The sequence below is a fragment of the Takifugu rubripes genome, chromosome 6, assembly GCF_901000725.2.
Source record: "Takifugu rubripes chromosome 6, fTakRub1.2, whole genome shotgun sequence".
Taxonomy (NCBI): Eukaryota; Metazoa; Chordata; class Actinopteri; order Tetraodontiformes; family Tetraodontidae; genus Takifugu; species Takifugu rubripes.
Window position 1 is genome coordinate 12,683,130 of NC_042290.1, and position 16,747 is coordinate 12,699,876.

General features: G+C 50.1%; 2 protein-coding genes across 5 annotated transcripts in view; both read left to right on the top strand.

Moving 5' to 3' along the window:
* The first annotated feature begins 3,077 nt into the window (after positions 1 to 3,077).
* On the top strand, positions 3,078 to 9,628 carry pus1 (pseudouridine synthase 1). 3 transcript variants are annotated; one of them, XM_003978819.3, is made up of 6 exons: positions 3,078 to 3,370; positions 3,478 to 3,683; positions 3,763 to 3,900; positions 5,861 to 5,963; positions 6,143 to 6,867; positions 8,791 to 9,628. In XM_003978819.3, the coding sequence occupies exons 1-6, from the start codon at positions 3,307 to 3,309 to the stop codon at positions 8,821 to 8,823; spliced, it is 1,269 nt and encodes a 422-aa protein (XP_003978868.3). In that variant the 5' UTR covers positions 3,078 to 3,306; the 3' UTR covers positions 8,824 to 9,628. The 3 variants fall into 3 exon arrangements, with proteins under 3 accessions (XP_003978868.3, XP_011618516.2, XP_011618517.2); XM_011620214.2 differs by having other exon boundaries at positions 3,079 to 3,393; XM_011620215.2 differs by having other exon boundaries at positions 3,080 to 3,286.
* Positions 9,629 to 10,332: 704 nt separating this feature from the next.
* Positions 10,333 to 16,747, top strand: part of noc4l (nucleolar complex associated 4 homolog) — a 12,057-nt gene continuing 5,642 nt past the window's right edge. Inside the window, exons 1-8 of one of the 2 annotated variants that reach the window (XM_029837870.1) lie at positions 10,333 to 10,516; positions 11,416 to 11,571; positions 11,618 to 11,755; positions 12,062 to 12,169; positions 14,681 to 14,830; positions 14,910 to 15,012; positions 15,097 to 15,131; positions 16,562 to 16,612. In XM_029837870.1, the coding sequence (XP_029693730.1) occupies positions 10,361 to 10,516; positions 11,416 to 11,571; positions 11,618 to 11,755; positions 12,062 to 12,169; positions 14,681 to 14,830; positions 14,910 to 15,012; positions 15,097 to 15,131; positions 16,562 to 16,612 (897 nt within the window). In that variant the 5' untranslated portion in view covers positions 10,333 to 10,360. The remainder of the gene's footprint in view (positions 10,517 to 11,415; positions 11,572 to 11,617; positions 11,756 to 12,061; positions 12,170 to 14,680; positions 14,831 to 14,909; positions 15,013 to 15,096; positions 15,132 to 16,561; positions 16,613 to 16,747) is intronic. The other variant, XM_029837871.1, reaches the window with a different exon arrangement.

A 16,747-nucleotide genomic window follows, 5' to 3' on the forward strand; every position in this document is an offset into this window, starting at 1 on the left:
GCTGTTATTACAGGTGGTATTTTAAGTGTTATAGTGCTGTTATTACAGGTGGTATTTTAAGTGGTATAGTGCTGTTATTACAGGTGGTATTTTAAGTGTTATAGTGCTGTTATTACAGGTGGTATTCTAAGTGTTATAGTGCTGTTATTACAGGTGGTATTTTAAGTGTTATAGTGCTGTTATTACAGGTGGTATTTTAAGTGTTATAGTGCTGTTATTACAGGTGGTATTTTAAGTGGTATAGTGCTGTTATTACAGGTGGTATTTTAAGTGGTATAGTGCTGTTATTACAGGTGGTATTTTAAGTGTTATAGTGCTGTTATTACAGGTGGTATTTTAAGTGGTATAGTGCTGTTATTACAGGTGGTATTCTAAGTGTTATAGTGCTGTTATTACAGGTGGTATTTTAAGTGGTATAGTGCTGTTATTACAGGTGGTATTTTAAGTGTTATAGTGCTGTTATTACAGGTGGTATTTTAAGTGGTATAGTGCTGTTATTACAGGTGGTATTCTAAGTGGTATAGTGCTGTTATTACAGGTGGTATTTAAAGTGTTATAGTGCTGTTATTACAGGTGGTATTTTAAGTGTTATAGTGCTGTTATTACAGGTGGTATTTTAAGTGGTATAGTGCTGTTATTACAGGTGGTATTTTAAGTGGTATAGTGCTGTTATTACAGGTGGTATTTTAAGTGTTATAGTGCTGTTATTACAGGTGGTATTTTAAGTGTTATAGTGCTGTTATTACAGGTGGTATTTTAAGTGGTATAGTGCTGTTATTACAGGTGCTGTTCTAAGTGTTATAGTGCTGTTATTACAGGTGGTATTTTAAGTGTTATAGTGCTGTTATTACAGGTGGTATTTTAAGTGTTATAGTGCTGTTATTACAGGTGGTATTTTAAGTGTTATAGTGCTGTTATTACAGGTGGTATTTTAAGTGTTATAGTGCTGTAATTACAGGTGGTATTTTAAGTGTTATAGTGCTGTTATTACAGGTGGTATTTTAAGTGTTATAGTGCTGTTATTACAGGTGGTATTTTAAGTGTTATAGTGCTGTTATTACAGGTGCTATTTTAAGTGTTATAGTGCTGTAATTACAGGTGGTATTTTAAGTGTTATAGTGCTGTAATTACAGGTGGTATTTTAAGTGTTATAGGGCTGTTATTACAGGTGCTATTTTAAGTGTTATAGTGCTGTTATTACAGGTGCTATTTTAAGTGTTATAGTGCTGTTATTACAGTTATTGTCATCAGGTGCAGTATTATTCCAGCTGTTATAACACCCAGATCACAGCAGCTGAGAGGAACACTGTGGTGTTTAGCATGATGCTTGAATGTGTCGATTCAGGCAGAACCAGAAGGACCCGTCTGATCTTCTGTTCTCATTATGGGATGGAGTTTCCAGGTGGACCGTTAGGACGACGACAGCTCTTCCTGGAGCTCGTCCTGCCCATCCTGAACCCCAGAAGAGTTTTAGCACGATTGGATTCACAGCAGCAACGGTTGTTTCACAGCCTTCTCGTCGGTTTACCTTCCCCAGCAGCCATCGGGCCGCTCAACATCTGTCTCGCCCCTGGAGGTGGAGCCATTTTAGGAGGAAGACTTCTTCAAACAAAGTGAGAGTCCTGAACCATCCCTGGACTATTCAGAGCGCTGATCTGCTCGTCTCTTCTGTCCAAATAAATCGGACGTTTCCACATTAAAATTTCAACCACTTTGAACGTTTCCCAGAAAACGAGATGATCCGTCCGTCACTGGAGGGGGTGAAACCATCATGGTTGGAACGTTGACCTCTGACCTCTCAGGGTCCCAGGATAACCAGTCGATTTGTGTGATTGTTGTTAATTTGTTCAGTCATGATGATGATTGAGAGTCAGAGCAGAATCTTGTTTTTTAGGATTTGTTAAATTCAGGAGGAGAAGGGAGACTCGGCCCAGGAAGTGGACCGGCCCTGTGCTTTCATCCCAGGATTCTTATCCTCCACTTTCTCCTCTTTTGTTTCTTCTCAATTAGGTCAGTTGATGTGAGACAGTTTAAGCTCCGCCTCCTGATGAATGATGTGATGGAGCCTGCAGGAGGCGGAGCCTGTTGCTGAGAGTCAAATGCTTTCATCTGAATCAAAGAAACAAAGGCCTGATCTTTGATCTGTCACCTCCAGCTTCAGGATTCACCGAGGACCACCTGTGTTCTGCTCTGATGGACCTCACAACCTTCAGTCACACACACACCCACACACACACACACCCACACACACACACACACACACACACTCACACACACACACACACACACTCACCTCGAAGCAGGTCACAGCAGTGTCACAGTGTCGCCTAGCGTTCGAACCTATCAACAGCCTCAGAACAAGGAGCTCTCTGTGGTTGCCATGGTGACAAAAAGAGGTGAGCCGAGGATGTTTATTAATAAGTGACGACAATAGGTTATTAGACTGAAGGAGAGAAGGAGATGAGAGAGGAGGAGAGGAGAGGGGAGAGGAGAGGAGAGGAGAGGAGAGGAGAGGAGGACACCAATAGTGTCCTCAAAGTGTTCTTCATCCCATCTATAAACTCGACTTCTCTCATGGATTTGAGGGTGTCCGCAGGAGTGCGTAGTAGCGTAGTAGCGTAGTAGCGTAGTAGCATAGTAGCGTAGTAGCATAGTAGCGTAGTAGCACCGCGTCCGTGTTCTAATGTTCTAAACACACAGTGTGTTTTTGCTCTTCTGTCACTTCTCGTTGAGCTTTGTCATGAAATGTTGTTGGAGACCAAGTCGAGCCGTCGGCCTGTTGTGAACACAAGCAGATGTTTGGGGTTCCACCGCTCACAGATTTCACACCTTCGTCAGCTTCACATTACATTTAAGATCAACTCTGTGATGCACATCTGAGCTTTAAACAAACCAAAGTGAGCGGTGACAAACCACGAAAAGGTGCTTTATTCACAAAACAATGAAAACGTACGGAAACAGAAACATTGCGTGACTGTACCACAAAATGAAAAGCACACAGCTGCATTTAAACATCTCGGGACCCACGTCATTCACATATTTAGGACGAATCAGCAGAAACTCTGCTGAGAAAATAAAACGCACGAGGAGCCGCTCACAGGGTCGCTTCCTGTGACGTACCGGAAGCGACGACAGCGGATGTCTCGCGATATTCGCTGCTCGAGCTTGAAAATGACAGAGACCACGTTGCTGTTAGCTTTAGCTGCTAAGCTTCTATAAACACAGGTGAACGCTGTCCGTGGATCACCTGGTTCTCTCTGCTCACCGATTACTACCTGCTCACTGGGTACGATGCTTTAGAGAGATATGTTAAAAATTCGACCTGTATTTGCTGCCTTTGTCAGACAGAGCGTGACGTCGGAGAGGACAGGTAAACGGAGTTCGTGTCCCAAGGTTCGGCTCCGTTCTGGGCTCGCTCGTCTTCTGTTTGAGTGGGTGTTCTGGAGTAACCCGAAGATCTGCTGGGCTTCCCCGCAGGGATCCTGTCTTGGATGGTCGACATGATGTCTGGAGGTGTGGATCAGAAGATCCAGCAGTTGAAGAGGGTCCAGGAGGGCGACGAAGACTGTGTAACAAAGAGGAGGAAGACAGATGTGGAGCCCAGTAACGAGGACAGACGGTACCCCAAAAAGAAGGTTGCCCTGCTCATGGCCTACTCTGGGAAGGGATACTATGGCATGCAGGTACAGACATCAGCTGGGCTTTTTGTCTTTGCCCGGTTTTCCTCTGTCCCACTGGTTTTAAGTGTGTTCTTCATCTCAGAGGAATCCCGGATCTTCTGAGTTCAGGACTATTGAGGACGACCTGGTTGCTGCACTTGTCAAATCTGGCTGCATCCCCCAAAACCATGGAGATGACATGAAGAAGATGTCTTTCCAGAGGTGTGCAAGGACAGACAAGGTGGGTGTTCCCAGATGGAAAGATGGGAACAGAATTCCATTGTTGGTCTGAGGGGCTTTGTCCCACAACTGGGAAGACATTTAGAGAGGAGTTTTCTCTGAGGACACTCATGGAAGGTCAAAAACATGCTGTAGTTTTGATCTTTACAGTTAAACTGTTGTAAAATGTCTTCAGCTGCAGGAGAACATCATTCATCAGTTTTATTGGCTCCATATTCAACCTAAAACTGGATCCTGAAGTTATTGATCCCTAATTGAAAGAGTAGCACACGGGAAATACGCTTACGTTAGCGTTCCAAGTGAGGAGTTGATGGACATGATGGACAAATGAGTTCTTGTTCTGTTGGCCTGTCCAGCACTTGGGAAGGAGCAGTGTTTGGCCGAGCAGGCTCCTCTGGTTGCTGATGACATTCCGAGGAGGCTGGCTGGCATTATCCATCATATCCAGAGTCCTCCTCTCTGCCACTGTCACCAGGGAGTCCAGCTTCATGCTGACTTCATGTGTCCTTGGATGCCCCCCCCCCCCCCCCCAGCACACCACGGTGTAAAAGAGGACCCTGGCAACCAACATCTGCAGAAGGTTGCTGCAGGCAGTGAAGTACCACAGTCTCCTTAGGAAGCACATCCTGCTTTGTGTCTTCCCATACAGGTGACTGGTGTGTGGTCCAGTCCAGTTTATTGCCCGAGGTGTTTGTAAGAGTCCGAGCAGGACAGGAACAGGACCTGGCGGTCCTGGTCTGGACCTCCAACATCAATAAGCACCTCCTTTGTGTTGGAGGTGTTGAGCTGTAGGTGGTTGGTGCACCAGTCTGATGCTCCTCTCATCCCACCATGGATGGAGGTCAGAGGTCAGGGCAGCACCAGTCTGATGCTCCTCTCATCCCACCATGGATGGAGGTCAGAGGTCAGGGCAGCACCAGTCTGATGCTCCTCTCATCCCACCATGGATGGAGGTCAGAGGTCAGGGCAGCACCAGTCTGATGCTCCTCTCATCCCACCATGGATGGAGGTCAGAGGTCAGGGCAGCAGCAGTCTGATGCTCCACTCATCCCACCATGGATGGAGGTCAGAGGTCAGGGCAGCACCAGTCTGATGCTCCTCTCATCCCACCATGGCTGGAGGTCAGAGGTCAGGGCAGCACCAGTCTGATGCTCCTCTCATCCCACCATGGATGGAGGTCAGAGGTCAGGGCAGCACCAGTCTGATGCTCCTCTCATCCCACCATGGATGGAGGTCAGAGGTCAGGGCAGCACCAGTCTGATGCTCCTCTCATCCCACCATGGATGGAGGTCAGAGGTCAGGGCAGCAGCAGTCTGATGCTCCACTCATCCCACCATGGCTGGAGGTCAGAGGTCAGGGCAGCAGCAGTCTGATGCTCCTCTCATCCCACCATGGATGGAGGTCAGAGGTCAGGGCAGCACCAGTCTGATGCTCCTCTCATCCCACCATGGATGGAGGTCAGAGGTCAGGGCAGCACCAGTCTGATGCTCCTCTCATCCCACCATGGCTGGAGGTCAGAGGTCAGGGCAGCACCAGTCTGATGCTCCTCTCATCCCACCATGGATGGAGGTCAGAGGTCAGGGCAGCACCAGTCTGATGCTCCTCTCATCCCACCATGGCTGGAGGTCAGAGGTCAGGGCAGCCAGTTGATGGAAGGTTCTGGATCAGAATTCTATTCTGAACAACAATTCGAGCACCTCCAGTCAAATATATATTGCAGTGTGAGGTCATTCTTATTCTGTTTTTTGCTCATTTAATCATTAGTTTCTCAAGTCGAGAAAAAATATTTGGAGGAAAATATTTTGCAGGCCTTTTACTTTTTATTTGAACAATTTAAGGATGGGTAGAATTCTTTGTCGTCTGTTTACAGGAGTGGTTGCTGTGAATACAGGTGAAGTTCCATCACCACTGACATTTAGGTGGTGTTGCTATGACAACCGTTGTTGGTGTTTGGCTTTTAGGGCGTGTCTGCAGCTGGTCAGGTGGTGTCGCTGAAGCTCCTGCTGATTGATGACCTCACTGAGAAAATCAATGAACATCTGCCCCCACAGATCCGAATCTTGGGTGAGTTGAGTCCTCCCACGCCGACTTCATTTACCAGATCTATTGATCTGTCCACAACATGACTGAAATAAATGATGGTCTGATCTTCTCCATGTGTCTCTTCTCAATAACGCCAGATCTGCAAAGCGCCAGATCTGCACAAACCATGATTTTAATCTCGTACTTTCTTCTTTTGATAGGTGTGAAACGGGTAACTCAGGGCTTCAATTCCAAAAACAACTGTGATGCTCGTACGTATGCGTACATGCTTCCAACTGTGGCCTTTTCTCCAAAAGACTTTGATGCCGCTGGAACTGCCCCCAGCTTCCGCCTGCAGCCGGAGACGCTGCAGAGGGTCAATCACCTGTTTGCTCACTACAAAGGGACCCACAACTTTCACAACTTCACCTCACAGAAGGCCCCAAACGACCCAAGTGCCCGTCGCTACATCACGCACATGTTGTGTGGCGAGCCTTTCATTCGTGGTGACACGGAGTTTGCTGTGATCACCGTGCGGGGTCAGAGCTTCATGCTACACCAGATCCGAAAGATGATCGGCCTGGTAATTGCCGTAATAAAGGGTTACGCTGGAGAAGAGGTCATGGAGCGCAGCTGGGGACTGCAGAAGGTGGACGTGCCCAAAGCTCCGGGCCTGGGTCTCGTTCTGGAGAAAGTCCACTATGACCGCTACAACAAGCGGTTTGGTGGAGACGGGTTGCATGAACGGCTGGAGTGGGAGGAGCAGGAGGAGGCTGTCCAGGCCTTCAAGGAGGCCTTCATCTACCCAACCATCATGGAGACGGAGCGTCAGGAGGGTTCCATGGTCAGCTGGATGAACACACTTCCCATCCATGACTTTGAAGCCAGTGCTGGTGAAGCCCAAGACGGATGCCGTCTCCAACCACGGCCTGAATCCACCAACGGAGTAAAATGCACTCGCACGTTATAGCAAATATCTCTTTGTTCACATGATTCTTTATTGCTGCTGAACTCGCAGTGACTGAATATTTTCAGCCGTGCTGGAGTCAGTCTGGCAGCGGTTAAATACATTCACAGCTTCCAATTCTAGACTGTGATACTTCTGTTATACTCACATTAACTGGGCCCTCTCTTGTGGGCCGAGCTGTCCCCGACCGCCTCGCACCCACGTAGCAAACTGCCTCATATTCCTCCGACACCGTATATCGTATCAAGCACCCTCATTAAAACTTGTGCTAAAGCTAACCTCTTCCAACCCTGCCATGAAGGGGGCGTTCAAAGGGGACACTTTTACAGCCCCCCCCCCCCCTGTATGTTCAGTCAGCTGGTGGAGAATGAAAATGCCTGAAAAGGCTCCGTTTGGATGTCTGTCAGACGGTCACACCGTGAATAGTCCCACGTTTGTGCTGGTATCTGCCCCATAAAACCACAGCTCTCTGTTTAACCCTAACCCTCTAACCCTAACCCTACTAACCCTCTAACCCTAACCCTCTAACCCTAACCCTACTAACCCTAACCCTCTAACCTACTAACCCTACTAACCCTCTAACCCTAACCCTCTAACCCTAACCCTCTAACCCTAACCCTAACCCTACTAACCCTAACCCTCTAACCTACTAACCCTACTAACCCTCTAACCCTAACCCTCTAACCCTACTAACCCTAACCCTCTAACCCTAACCCTACTAACCCTCTAACCCTAACCCTCTAACCCTAACCCTAACCCTACTAACCCTAACCCTCTAACCTACTAACCCTACAACCCTCTAACCCTAACCCTCTAACTCTCTAACCCTAACCCTACTAACCCTAACCCTCTAACTCTCTAACCCTAACCCTACTAACCCTAACCCTCCTAACCCCCTAACCCCCTAACCCTCTAACCCTAACCCAAAAGCCGAGGGTTAGTAGGGTTAGGGTTAGTAGGGTTAGAGGGTTAGTAGGGTTAGAGGGTTAGTAGGGTTAGGGTTAGTAGGGTTAGAGGGTTAGGGTTAGTAGGGTTAGGGGGTTAGGGTTAGTAGGGTTAGAGGGTTAGTAGGGTTATGGTTAGAGGGTTAGGGTTAGTAGGGTTAGGGTTAGTAGGGTTAGAGGGTTAGGGGGTTAGGGTTAGAGGGTTAGGGTTAGTAGGGTTAGAGGGTTAGGGTTAGAGGGTTAGAGGGTTAGGGTTAGTAGGGTCAGGGTTAGAGGGTTAGTAGGGTTAGAGGGTTAGGGTTAGTAGGGTTAGAGTTAGAGGGTTAGGGTTAGTAGGGTTAGGGTTAGAGGGTTAGGGTTAGTAGGGTTAGAGGGTTAGGGTTAGAGGGTTAGTAGGGTCAGGGTTAGAGGGTTAGTAGGGTTAGGGTTAGTAGGGTTAGAGGGTTAGAGTTAGAGGGTCAGGGTTAGAGGGTTAGGGTTAGTAGGGTCAGGGTTAGAGGGTTAGAGGGTTAGGGTTAGAGGGTTAGTAGGGTCAGGGTTAGAGGGTTAGTAGGGTCAGGGTTAGAGGGTTAGTAGGGTTAGAGGGTTAGGGTTAGTAGGGTTAGAGGGTTAGGGTTAGAGGGTCAGGGTTAGAGGGTTAGAGGGTTTGGGTTAGAGGGTTAGTAGGGTTAGGGTTAGAGGGTTAGGGTTAGAGGGTTAGGGTTAGAGGGTTAGGGTTAGTAGGGTTAGAGGGTTAGGGTTAGAGGGTCAGGGTTAGAGGGTTAGGGTTAGAGGGTTAGGGTTAACCCACCATGCTTGATCCTTCACTTTTATCAACCAGTGAACGTCAGTGACTTTCATTTTGACATCATGGAGCCATGTTAAGCTTAGAGAAATGAACTTATTCTTAGGAGGAGCATAACATGTTAGATCCTTTATTTATATTCATCATGATTATTATTTCTGTTTTTCTTTACAGGACATTGTCAACGAAGGCCACATTTCTGATTAGAAGAACCAGAGTTTGCTGACCATGTTTGTGCTAAAATCGACCAATATGGCCATTTTTTATGTTAGTTTTTTCATTTCAATTGTTTCTGTATCCAAAAGTATGAAAGCAACAGTGACATCATAACAAGAGACCGTTGGATCCCATAGAGCGCCTGTAATTCCCACCTTCTTTAAGAAGTCTCTGATTAGAGTTGGGATCGTGACTCTGCCACAACCGGACCGGAACCCAGCGGTCCGTGACTGAGAGGAGCCCTGACTGGCTCCAACGGCGGCGACCAGAGACTCACACCAGCTTTATGGTCTGTTGATGAGGGTTTTGGCGTCATGCTCCGTGCCGACATGGAGCTTTAAGTTATCCGATCTGAGCTGCGGTCAGGGGGAGGGTTCCCTTTGCCCTCCGGACTGAGAACGTTTGCTTTTTACAGTGGTCTGCGGCTCACGTTGATCATCACTCTGTTGCTGCCATCTTCACAGTGAAGGCTGAATAAAAGCGACTGACATGAATAAAGAGCAGTGCATCATATCATGGTTGTTTAAAGGAAGAAATCAAGCCTCACTCATCATGAGGCAGCTGCTGCTTCCACATGCAGAATGTCTTCAGTTTTCACGAAGCACCGGCAGCTGAAGAGAAACGGATCCTGGTTCTGATCCGGACTTTGTCATGATGATGTTTGAAATCATAATGAAACCTTTTAGGTTGTGCAGAGTTTGGGGAGAATCTGTTGGAAGCTTTGAATGTTAGTATAATATAAAGCTCGGGGTCATTTTCCTAGTTTCCTAGAGGAAATAAAATGTTTGATGAAGTATATTGAAGTGGTGTTATTGATTATTAATGGCATATATTGAGTACCGAGTATGTATGAACATCGGGGTGAACTGATCGAAGGAGTTATGTTGGTTGTACTGTAGATGTTTCTTCATGTTTGGGTTGATTCTCATCAAGTTATTCTATATTTCAAATATAGAGAAGCACTCGTGTCTGCGTTTGAGAGATGTGGGCAACAGTGGTGGCTGAAAGGAATTCACCTCCCAAAGAAGGTGCTGCTGCTGTCAGGCCTGGCTTTATCTTTATTTCTTGCACAACAACAATAGAGACAGAGACAATTTGCAGATAAAGTCATAGTTAAGGATATCCAAGGTAGTTTTCTATGTTAGTTAAGGATAGTTATTCCCTAAACCTTTTTTATTTCAAGCTTTTTCTATTTTTTTCCAGCCCTAACCCTATAAAAAAGGCACATTTAATTTCAGAAGCGTCGTGAAGGAAGCCGAATATTAGACACAAAAAGCAACAAAAGATTCTGGGGAAAATCAGATGGCTGTTGTCGTTCAGCCTCCAGCTGAAAGGGGGCGCGATAACATTTAGGAATGCTAAATGTTATTGATTAATAATGCTGATGTTCGCAGTAGTACCGCACGGTGTCACTGCTGTATAGTTGTCATTGACTTTGAATGATCACAATTTGTGATTTGGTGGTTTAAAACATGTACGCTGTGTCGGGTCACGTGACAAACACGTGACTGACGCGTCAGTCAGAAACATGGCGCCGGTTTCCAGGAAGCGCCACGTGAGTTCAGCAGTGGCGGAACAACAAACGGATAAAAGAGTTAAAATCGAACCGAACCACAAAGTAGAGGAAATTTTACAAAGTAAAAAACATGCGAATGCGGTTTACGACATCTTCGAGCTCCTGCAGGTAAAGTCAGTCCGCAACAGCGGAGGTGAACTTTGTAAATATTATTTATCTGCCATGTTTGTGATCACAGAAACGTTTACAGTCGTTTCCTGGATTTCCTCCGAATATTTGTCGGAGCTACTTGTACGTTTTCGAATTAAATGGATTAAAGTTCAGTCAGTCGGGCATGTTGGCACGTGGCGGCCAGTTAGCGTCCGGGATGGGTCGCGTCCGGGCTGGGTCGCGTCCCAGGCTGGGTCGCGTCCGGGATGGGTCGCGTCCCAGCTGGGTGGCGTCCCGGTTGGGTCGCGTCCCGGTTGGGTCGCGTCCCAGGCTGGGTCGCGTCCCAGGCTGGGTCGCGTCCGGGATGGGTCGCGTCCCAGGCTGGGTCGCGTCCGGGCTGGGTCGCGTCCCAGCTGGGTGGCGTCCCGGTTGGGTGGCCTCCGGGCTGGGTCGCGTCCCGGTTGGGTCGCGTCCCAGGCTGGGTCGCGTCCCAGGCTGGGTCGCGTCCCAGGCTGGGTCGCGTCCGGGATGGGTCGCGTCCCGGCTGGGTCACGTCCGGGCTGGGTGGCGTCCGGGCTGGGTCCCGTCCCGGTTGGGTCGCGTCCCGGCTGGGTGGCGTCCCGGTTCCGAACGCAACCCAACCGGGACGCCACCCAGCCGGGACGCGACCCAACCGGGACGGGACCCAGCCCGGACGCCACCCAGCCCGGACGTGACCCAGCCGGGACGCGACCCAACCGGGACGGGACCCAGCCCGGACGCCACCCAGCCCGGACGCTAACTGGCCGCCACGTGCCAACATGCCCGACTGACTGAACTTTAATCCATTTAATTCGAAAACGTACAAGTAGCTCCGTCCTAGCCGGGACGTGTCCCAATCACCCACGTTCTCCTCGCTTGGCTCCATCCCTTTTCAGTCCGAGAAGGTGGCGGATGTTGTCGGAGCCGCCGGTGCCTGCAGTCGCCTGTTCTGCTGCTTGTTGCAGAGGAGGGAGATGTTTCAAGGAAAGGTGCCTCCAGAGGAGGAGGCCATGAGTGGTGAGTGTCCGCTCCTCTCAAGTGTGAGCGCGAGTGTGTGTGAGCGCGAGTGTGTGTGAGCGCGAGTGTGTGTGAACACCAGTGTGTGAACAGGAGTGTGTGCTCGTGCCAGGACATTACAGCCCCCAGGAGAAATACAGCATCTTCATGAGGCACCGATACAGCAGCTGTGTGGAGATGCTGCTGGAACTTCTTGACCACGAGCTTCACCAGATCGCAGTGAGTTGAACAGGAAGCCGTCCACGCGTCCCTGAAGCGAGGAGCATCCCAATCTGCATTGTTTGTTCTGGAAACTCCATTTAATCTGATAACAAACGGCATCATTTAATTCAGTAATAAAATTGAATAAGATTCTCTCTACTTGTCACATAAGCGCGAGGATATGTTGATGCTCTGATCAAAGCTTCCAATCGGGACACGCAGCCAGTGCAACTTTTCCTGAAAAGACCATTTAGCTGCCAAAAAGCAGTGTTGCATAAAATGAGCTGGGACTGAAGCTGCTCCTGTCCCCCCCCCCGGCTGTAGGAGAGTGGCCTCTGCTGCCTGATGCAGTTCGCTGCAGCTGAAGGAAATCATCCTCTCCTGGACCTGGACTGGAGCGAACACCACAGCTTCCCCCGAGAGCTCATCCTGGTAGGGCGCCGGCCAATATATGAGGAACCATCCTATCGTTCCTAAAACGGGGTTCAGGGTTAGGGTTGGGGTTGGGGTTCAGGGTTGGGGTTCAGCGTTAGGGTTGGGGTCCAGGGTTTGGGTTTCAGGGTTTGGGGTTGGGGTTCAGGGTTGGGGTCAGCGTTGGGGTTGGGGTCCAGGGTTAGGGTTCAGGGTTTTGGGTTGGGGTTCAGGGTTTTGGGTTGGGGTTCAGGGTTGGGGGTTAGGGTTGGGGTTGGGGTTCAGCGTTAGGGTTGGGGTCCAGGGTTGGGGTTCAGGGTTAGGGTTGGGGTTCAGGGTTAGGGTTGGGGTTCAGGGTTTTTGGTTGGGGTTCAGGGTTAGGGTTGGGGTTCAGGGTTAGGGTTGGGGTTCAGGGTTAGGTTTGGGGTTCAGGGTTTTGGGTTGGGGTTCAGGGTTGGGGGTTAGGGTTGGGGTTCAGGGTTGGGGTCCAGGGTTGGGGTTCAGGGTTGGGGGTTAGGGTTAGGGTTAGAGGGTTAGGGTTGGGGTTCAGGGTTAGGGTTCAGGGTTTGGGATAAAACTTTTTTTGCACTGGCCTACTGATCGAAATAATAGGGGATTGTGGAGGATGGAGGAGCAGCAGCTGTTGGCCAGGGCTTGAGACCAGTCCCAGGCAGAATCACCCAGGGTTAGGGTTTACGGTTAGGGTTTAAGGAAGCCGTAGATTAAGGGTTAGGAGTGGAGTTAGGGTTAGCGCTCCAAGCAGGTTTGTCCCTTGACAAACTTTGCTCGGGTTGTGTAACTCCTTAGAACATGAATGTGGATTAGCCGTAACCCTCTAACCCTAACCCCCTAACCCTCTAACCCGAACCCTCTAACCCTAGCCCTCTAACCCTAACCCTCTAACCCTCTAACCCTAGCCCCCAACCCTCTAACCCTCTAACCCTAACCCTCTAACCCTAGCCCTCTAACCCTCTAACCCTAACCCCCAACCCTCTAACCCTAACCCTCTAACCCTAACCCCCAACCCTCTAACCCTAACCCCTAGCCCTCTAACCCTAACCCCCAACCCTCTAACCCTAACCCTCTAACCCTAACCCCCAACCCTCTAACCCTAGCCCTCTAACCCTCTAACCCTAGCCCTCTAACCCTAACCCTCTAACCCTAACCCCCAACCCTCTAACCCTAGCCCTCTAACCCTCTAACCCTAGCCCTCTAACCCTAACCCTCTAACCCTAACCCCCAACCCTCTAACCCGAACCCTCTAACCCTAACCCTCTAACCCTAACCCCCAACCCTCTAACCCTAATCCCCTAGCCCTCTAACCCTAGCCCCCTAACCCTAATCCCCTAGCCCTCTAACCCTAACCCTCTAACCCTAACCCCCTAGCCCTCTAACCCCCAACCCTCTAACCCTAACCCTCTAACCCTAACCCCCTAGCCCTCTAACCCTAACCCTCTAACCCTAACCCTCTAACCCTAACCCCCAACCCTCTAACCCTAATCCCCTAGCCCTCTAACCCTAGCCCCCTAACCCTAATCCCCTAGCCCTCTAACCCCCAACCCTCTAACCCTAACCCTCTAACCCTAACCCCCTAGCCCTCTAACCCCCAACCCTCTAACCCTAACCCTCTAACCCTAACCCCCTAGCCCTCTAACCCCCAACCCTCTAACCCTAGCCCCCTAACCCTAATCCCCTAGCCCTCTAACCCCCAACCCTCTAACCCTAACCCTCTAACCCTAACCCCCTAGCCCTCTAACCCCCAACCCTCTAACCCTAACCCTCTAACCCTAACCCCCTAGCCCTCTAACCCCCAACCCTCTAACCCTAACCCTCTAACCCTAACCCCCTAGCCCTCTAACCCTAACCCTCTAACCCTAACCCTCTAACCCTCTGACCCTAATGTGGGTGTTTGGTTAGGGTTAGAGTTGGTTAGAGTGCTGTCACTGCGTGTCCGCTCTGTCCTCTGGGGGACGGGGGGACGTCTGTCTTCAGTGCGCAGCATCGTGTGAACAAAGTCATGGACGTTCATCTGATATTATCGCGACAGGAGGTGGAGAGGATCCTTTAGTCACTCATGAGGAATTGCTTGAATTTATTGTGTGGTCTGTTTATTTCAAGCGTTAGCGTAAGGGTTAGCATTTGCAAGCACTTTCGCCATAAAGACGGGATTTTTTTATTTTCAAAATCTCTTCGCAACCGACTTCCTGTCCTGCACACACAGGGTGATGCGTTGGGTTCCCCCATCTGACAGCACAAGTTCGCTGAATTTGTTAAGGTCTCTTAAAATAAAGTCCCAAACCATTTTGAAATTCCCTCCAATATTTTCCCTCAACTCCATTTTCCCGCCTCTTCCCTGTCCTCCACATTAAAGGTGGTGTGTGTGATGTCCCATGAGCTTTACATTTAAATGAGTGCTGACTCGAGGCAGAGAAACTTCCTGTTTGTGGTGCCGGTACTGGAACCACTGGAGGAACCTTTCCACTCCAGCTTCCTGTAACCACTGTGTAACGCTCGCTGCTGATGTCATGCTAGGCGGTGGTCAACAAACTTCTGTCCAAAACCGTGGACTCTTCCCTGCTGATCTCCAGATTCCAGGAATTTCTGGAGATGGACGATGTGAGATATTACGTGATGAGCTCAGTTCGAGAGAACTTGACCAAAGTGATGGACAGGAGCAGAGGGGTAGGATGGCCGAGCCCCTTTCCTCACCTTTCACTCCCTCTTCAGACATCTGATCGCTGCTCTTTTGTCTTTATGGTAGGAAGTTCTGCCTGTGTATCAGAGCAACGTCTTCACACTCATGTCCAACATTAGCATTCCCAACCAGGAGTCAGAACTCACCAGCTTCATGGTCAAACAAGGAGGTGAGTGCATCACATCAGCATAGAAGAGTACGATCACGAGCTGGATGCCACAGGATCTTCTCAGACAAAGGGTTTCTCTTCCAGCCAACCATGCGGACTGGAAAGCTGCTAAGCTAAAGGTGAGGCATGTTTTTGCTGCTGCTGCTGCTACTGCTGCTGCTACTGCTGCTGCTGCTGCTGCTGCTGCTGCTACTGTAGCTGCTGCTGCTGCTGCTGCTACTACTGCTGCTGTAGCTGCTGCTGCTGCTACTGCTGCTGCTGCTACTGCTGCTACTGCTACTGCTGCTGCTGCTACTGCTGCTGCTGCTACTGCTGCTACTGCTGCTACTGCTGCTGCTGCTGCTGCTACTGCTGCTGCTGTAGCTGCTGCTGCTGCTACTGCAGCTGCTGCTGCTGCTGCTACTGCTACTGCTGCTACTGCTGCTGCTACTGCTGCTGCTGCTACTGCTGCTGCTGCTGCTGCTGCTGCTGCTACTGCTGCTGCTGCTACTGTAGCTGCTGCTGCTGCTACTACTGCTGCTGTAGCTGCTGCTGCTACTGCTACTGCTGCTTCTGCTACTACTGTAGCTGCTGCTGCTACTGCTACTGCTGCTGCTACTGCTGCTGTAGCTGCTGCTGCTACTGCTGCTCCTGCTGCTGCTACTGTAGCTGCTGCTGCTGCTACTGTAGCTACTGCTGCTGCTACTGCTGCTGCTGCTACTGCTGCTGCTGCTACTGCTGTAGCTGCTGCTGCTGCTACTGCTGCTACTGCTGCTACTGCTGCTGCTACTACTGCTGCTGCTGCTGCTGCTACTGCTGCTGCTGCTACTGCTGCTGCTGCTACTGCTGTAGCTGCTGCTGCTGCTACTGCTACTGCTACTGCTGCTACTGCTGCTGCTGCTACTGCTACTGCTGCTGCTACTGCTGCTGCTGCTACTGCTGCTACTGCTGCTACTGTAGCTGCTACTGCTGCTACTGCTGCTGCTGCTGCTGCTGCTGCTGCTGCTGCTGCTGCTGCTGCTACTGCTGCTACTGCTGCTGCTGCTGCTGCTACTGCTGCTGCTGCTACTGCTGCTGCTGCTACTACTGCTGCTGCTGCTGCTGCTGCTGCTGCTGCTACTGCTGCTGCTGCTGCTGCTGCTGCTACTGCTGCTGCTACTGCTGCTGCTGCTGCTGCTACTGCTGCTGCTGCTGCTGCTGCTGCTGCTGCTGCTGCTACTGCTGCTGCTGCTGCTACTGCTGCTGCTGCTGCTGCTGCTGCTGCTGCTGCTGCTGCTGCTGCTGCTGCTGCTGCTGCTACTGCTGCTGCTGCTGCTGCTGCTGCTGCTGCTACTGCTGCTGCTACTGCTGCTGCTGCTGCTGCTGCTGCTGCTACTGCTGCTGCTGCTACTGCTGCTGCTGCTACTGCTGCTACTGCTGCTGCTGCTGCTGCTACTGCTGCTGCTGCTGCTGCTGCTGCTGCTGCTGCTGCTGCTGCTGCTGCTGCTACTGCTGCTGCTGCTACTGTAGCTGCTGCTGCTGCTGCTCTGTTGTGTTGCTGCCAATGGTGAGAGATGTCTCTTCATTACAGGAACACAAGCGTGTCTTTGAGAAGATGTGGCTGGGATTTCTAAAGTATCAGGTATTTTCTGCTTCTCTCACCCTCCTGATGCCAGTACAGCACAGGGATGCTGCAACAATTCTCTCCCGGTGTCCCTGAATGTAACTATCTTAAAAGACGTGCAGTCACATTGCATGAGGATTTTCGTCTGTATAT

Bases quoted from the DNA above. Each gene is read 5' to 3' on its own strand.
- pus1 (XM_003978819.3), top strand. From the start codon at position 3,307: ATGTTAAAAATTCGACCTGTATTTGCTGCCTTTGTCAGACAGAGCGTG. The intron at 3,371-3,477 runs GTAAACGGAGTT...GCTTCCCCGCAG, and splicing joins CGTGACGTCGGAGAGGACAG to GGATCCTGTCTTGGATGGTC. The intron at 3,684-3,762 runs GTACAGACATCA...TCTTCATCTCAG, and splicing joins AGGGATACTATGGCATGCAG to AGGAATCCCGGATCTTCTGA.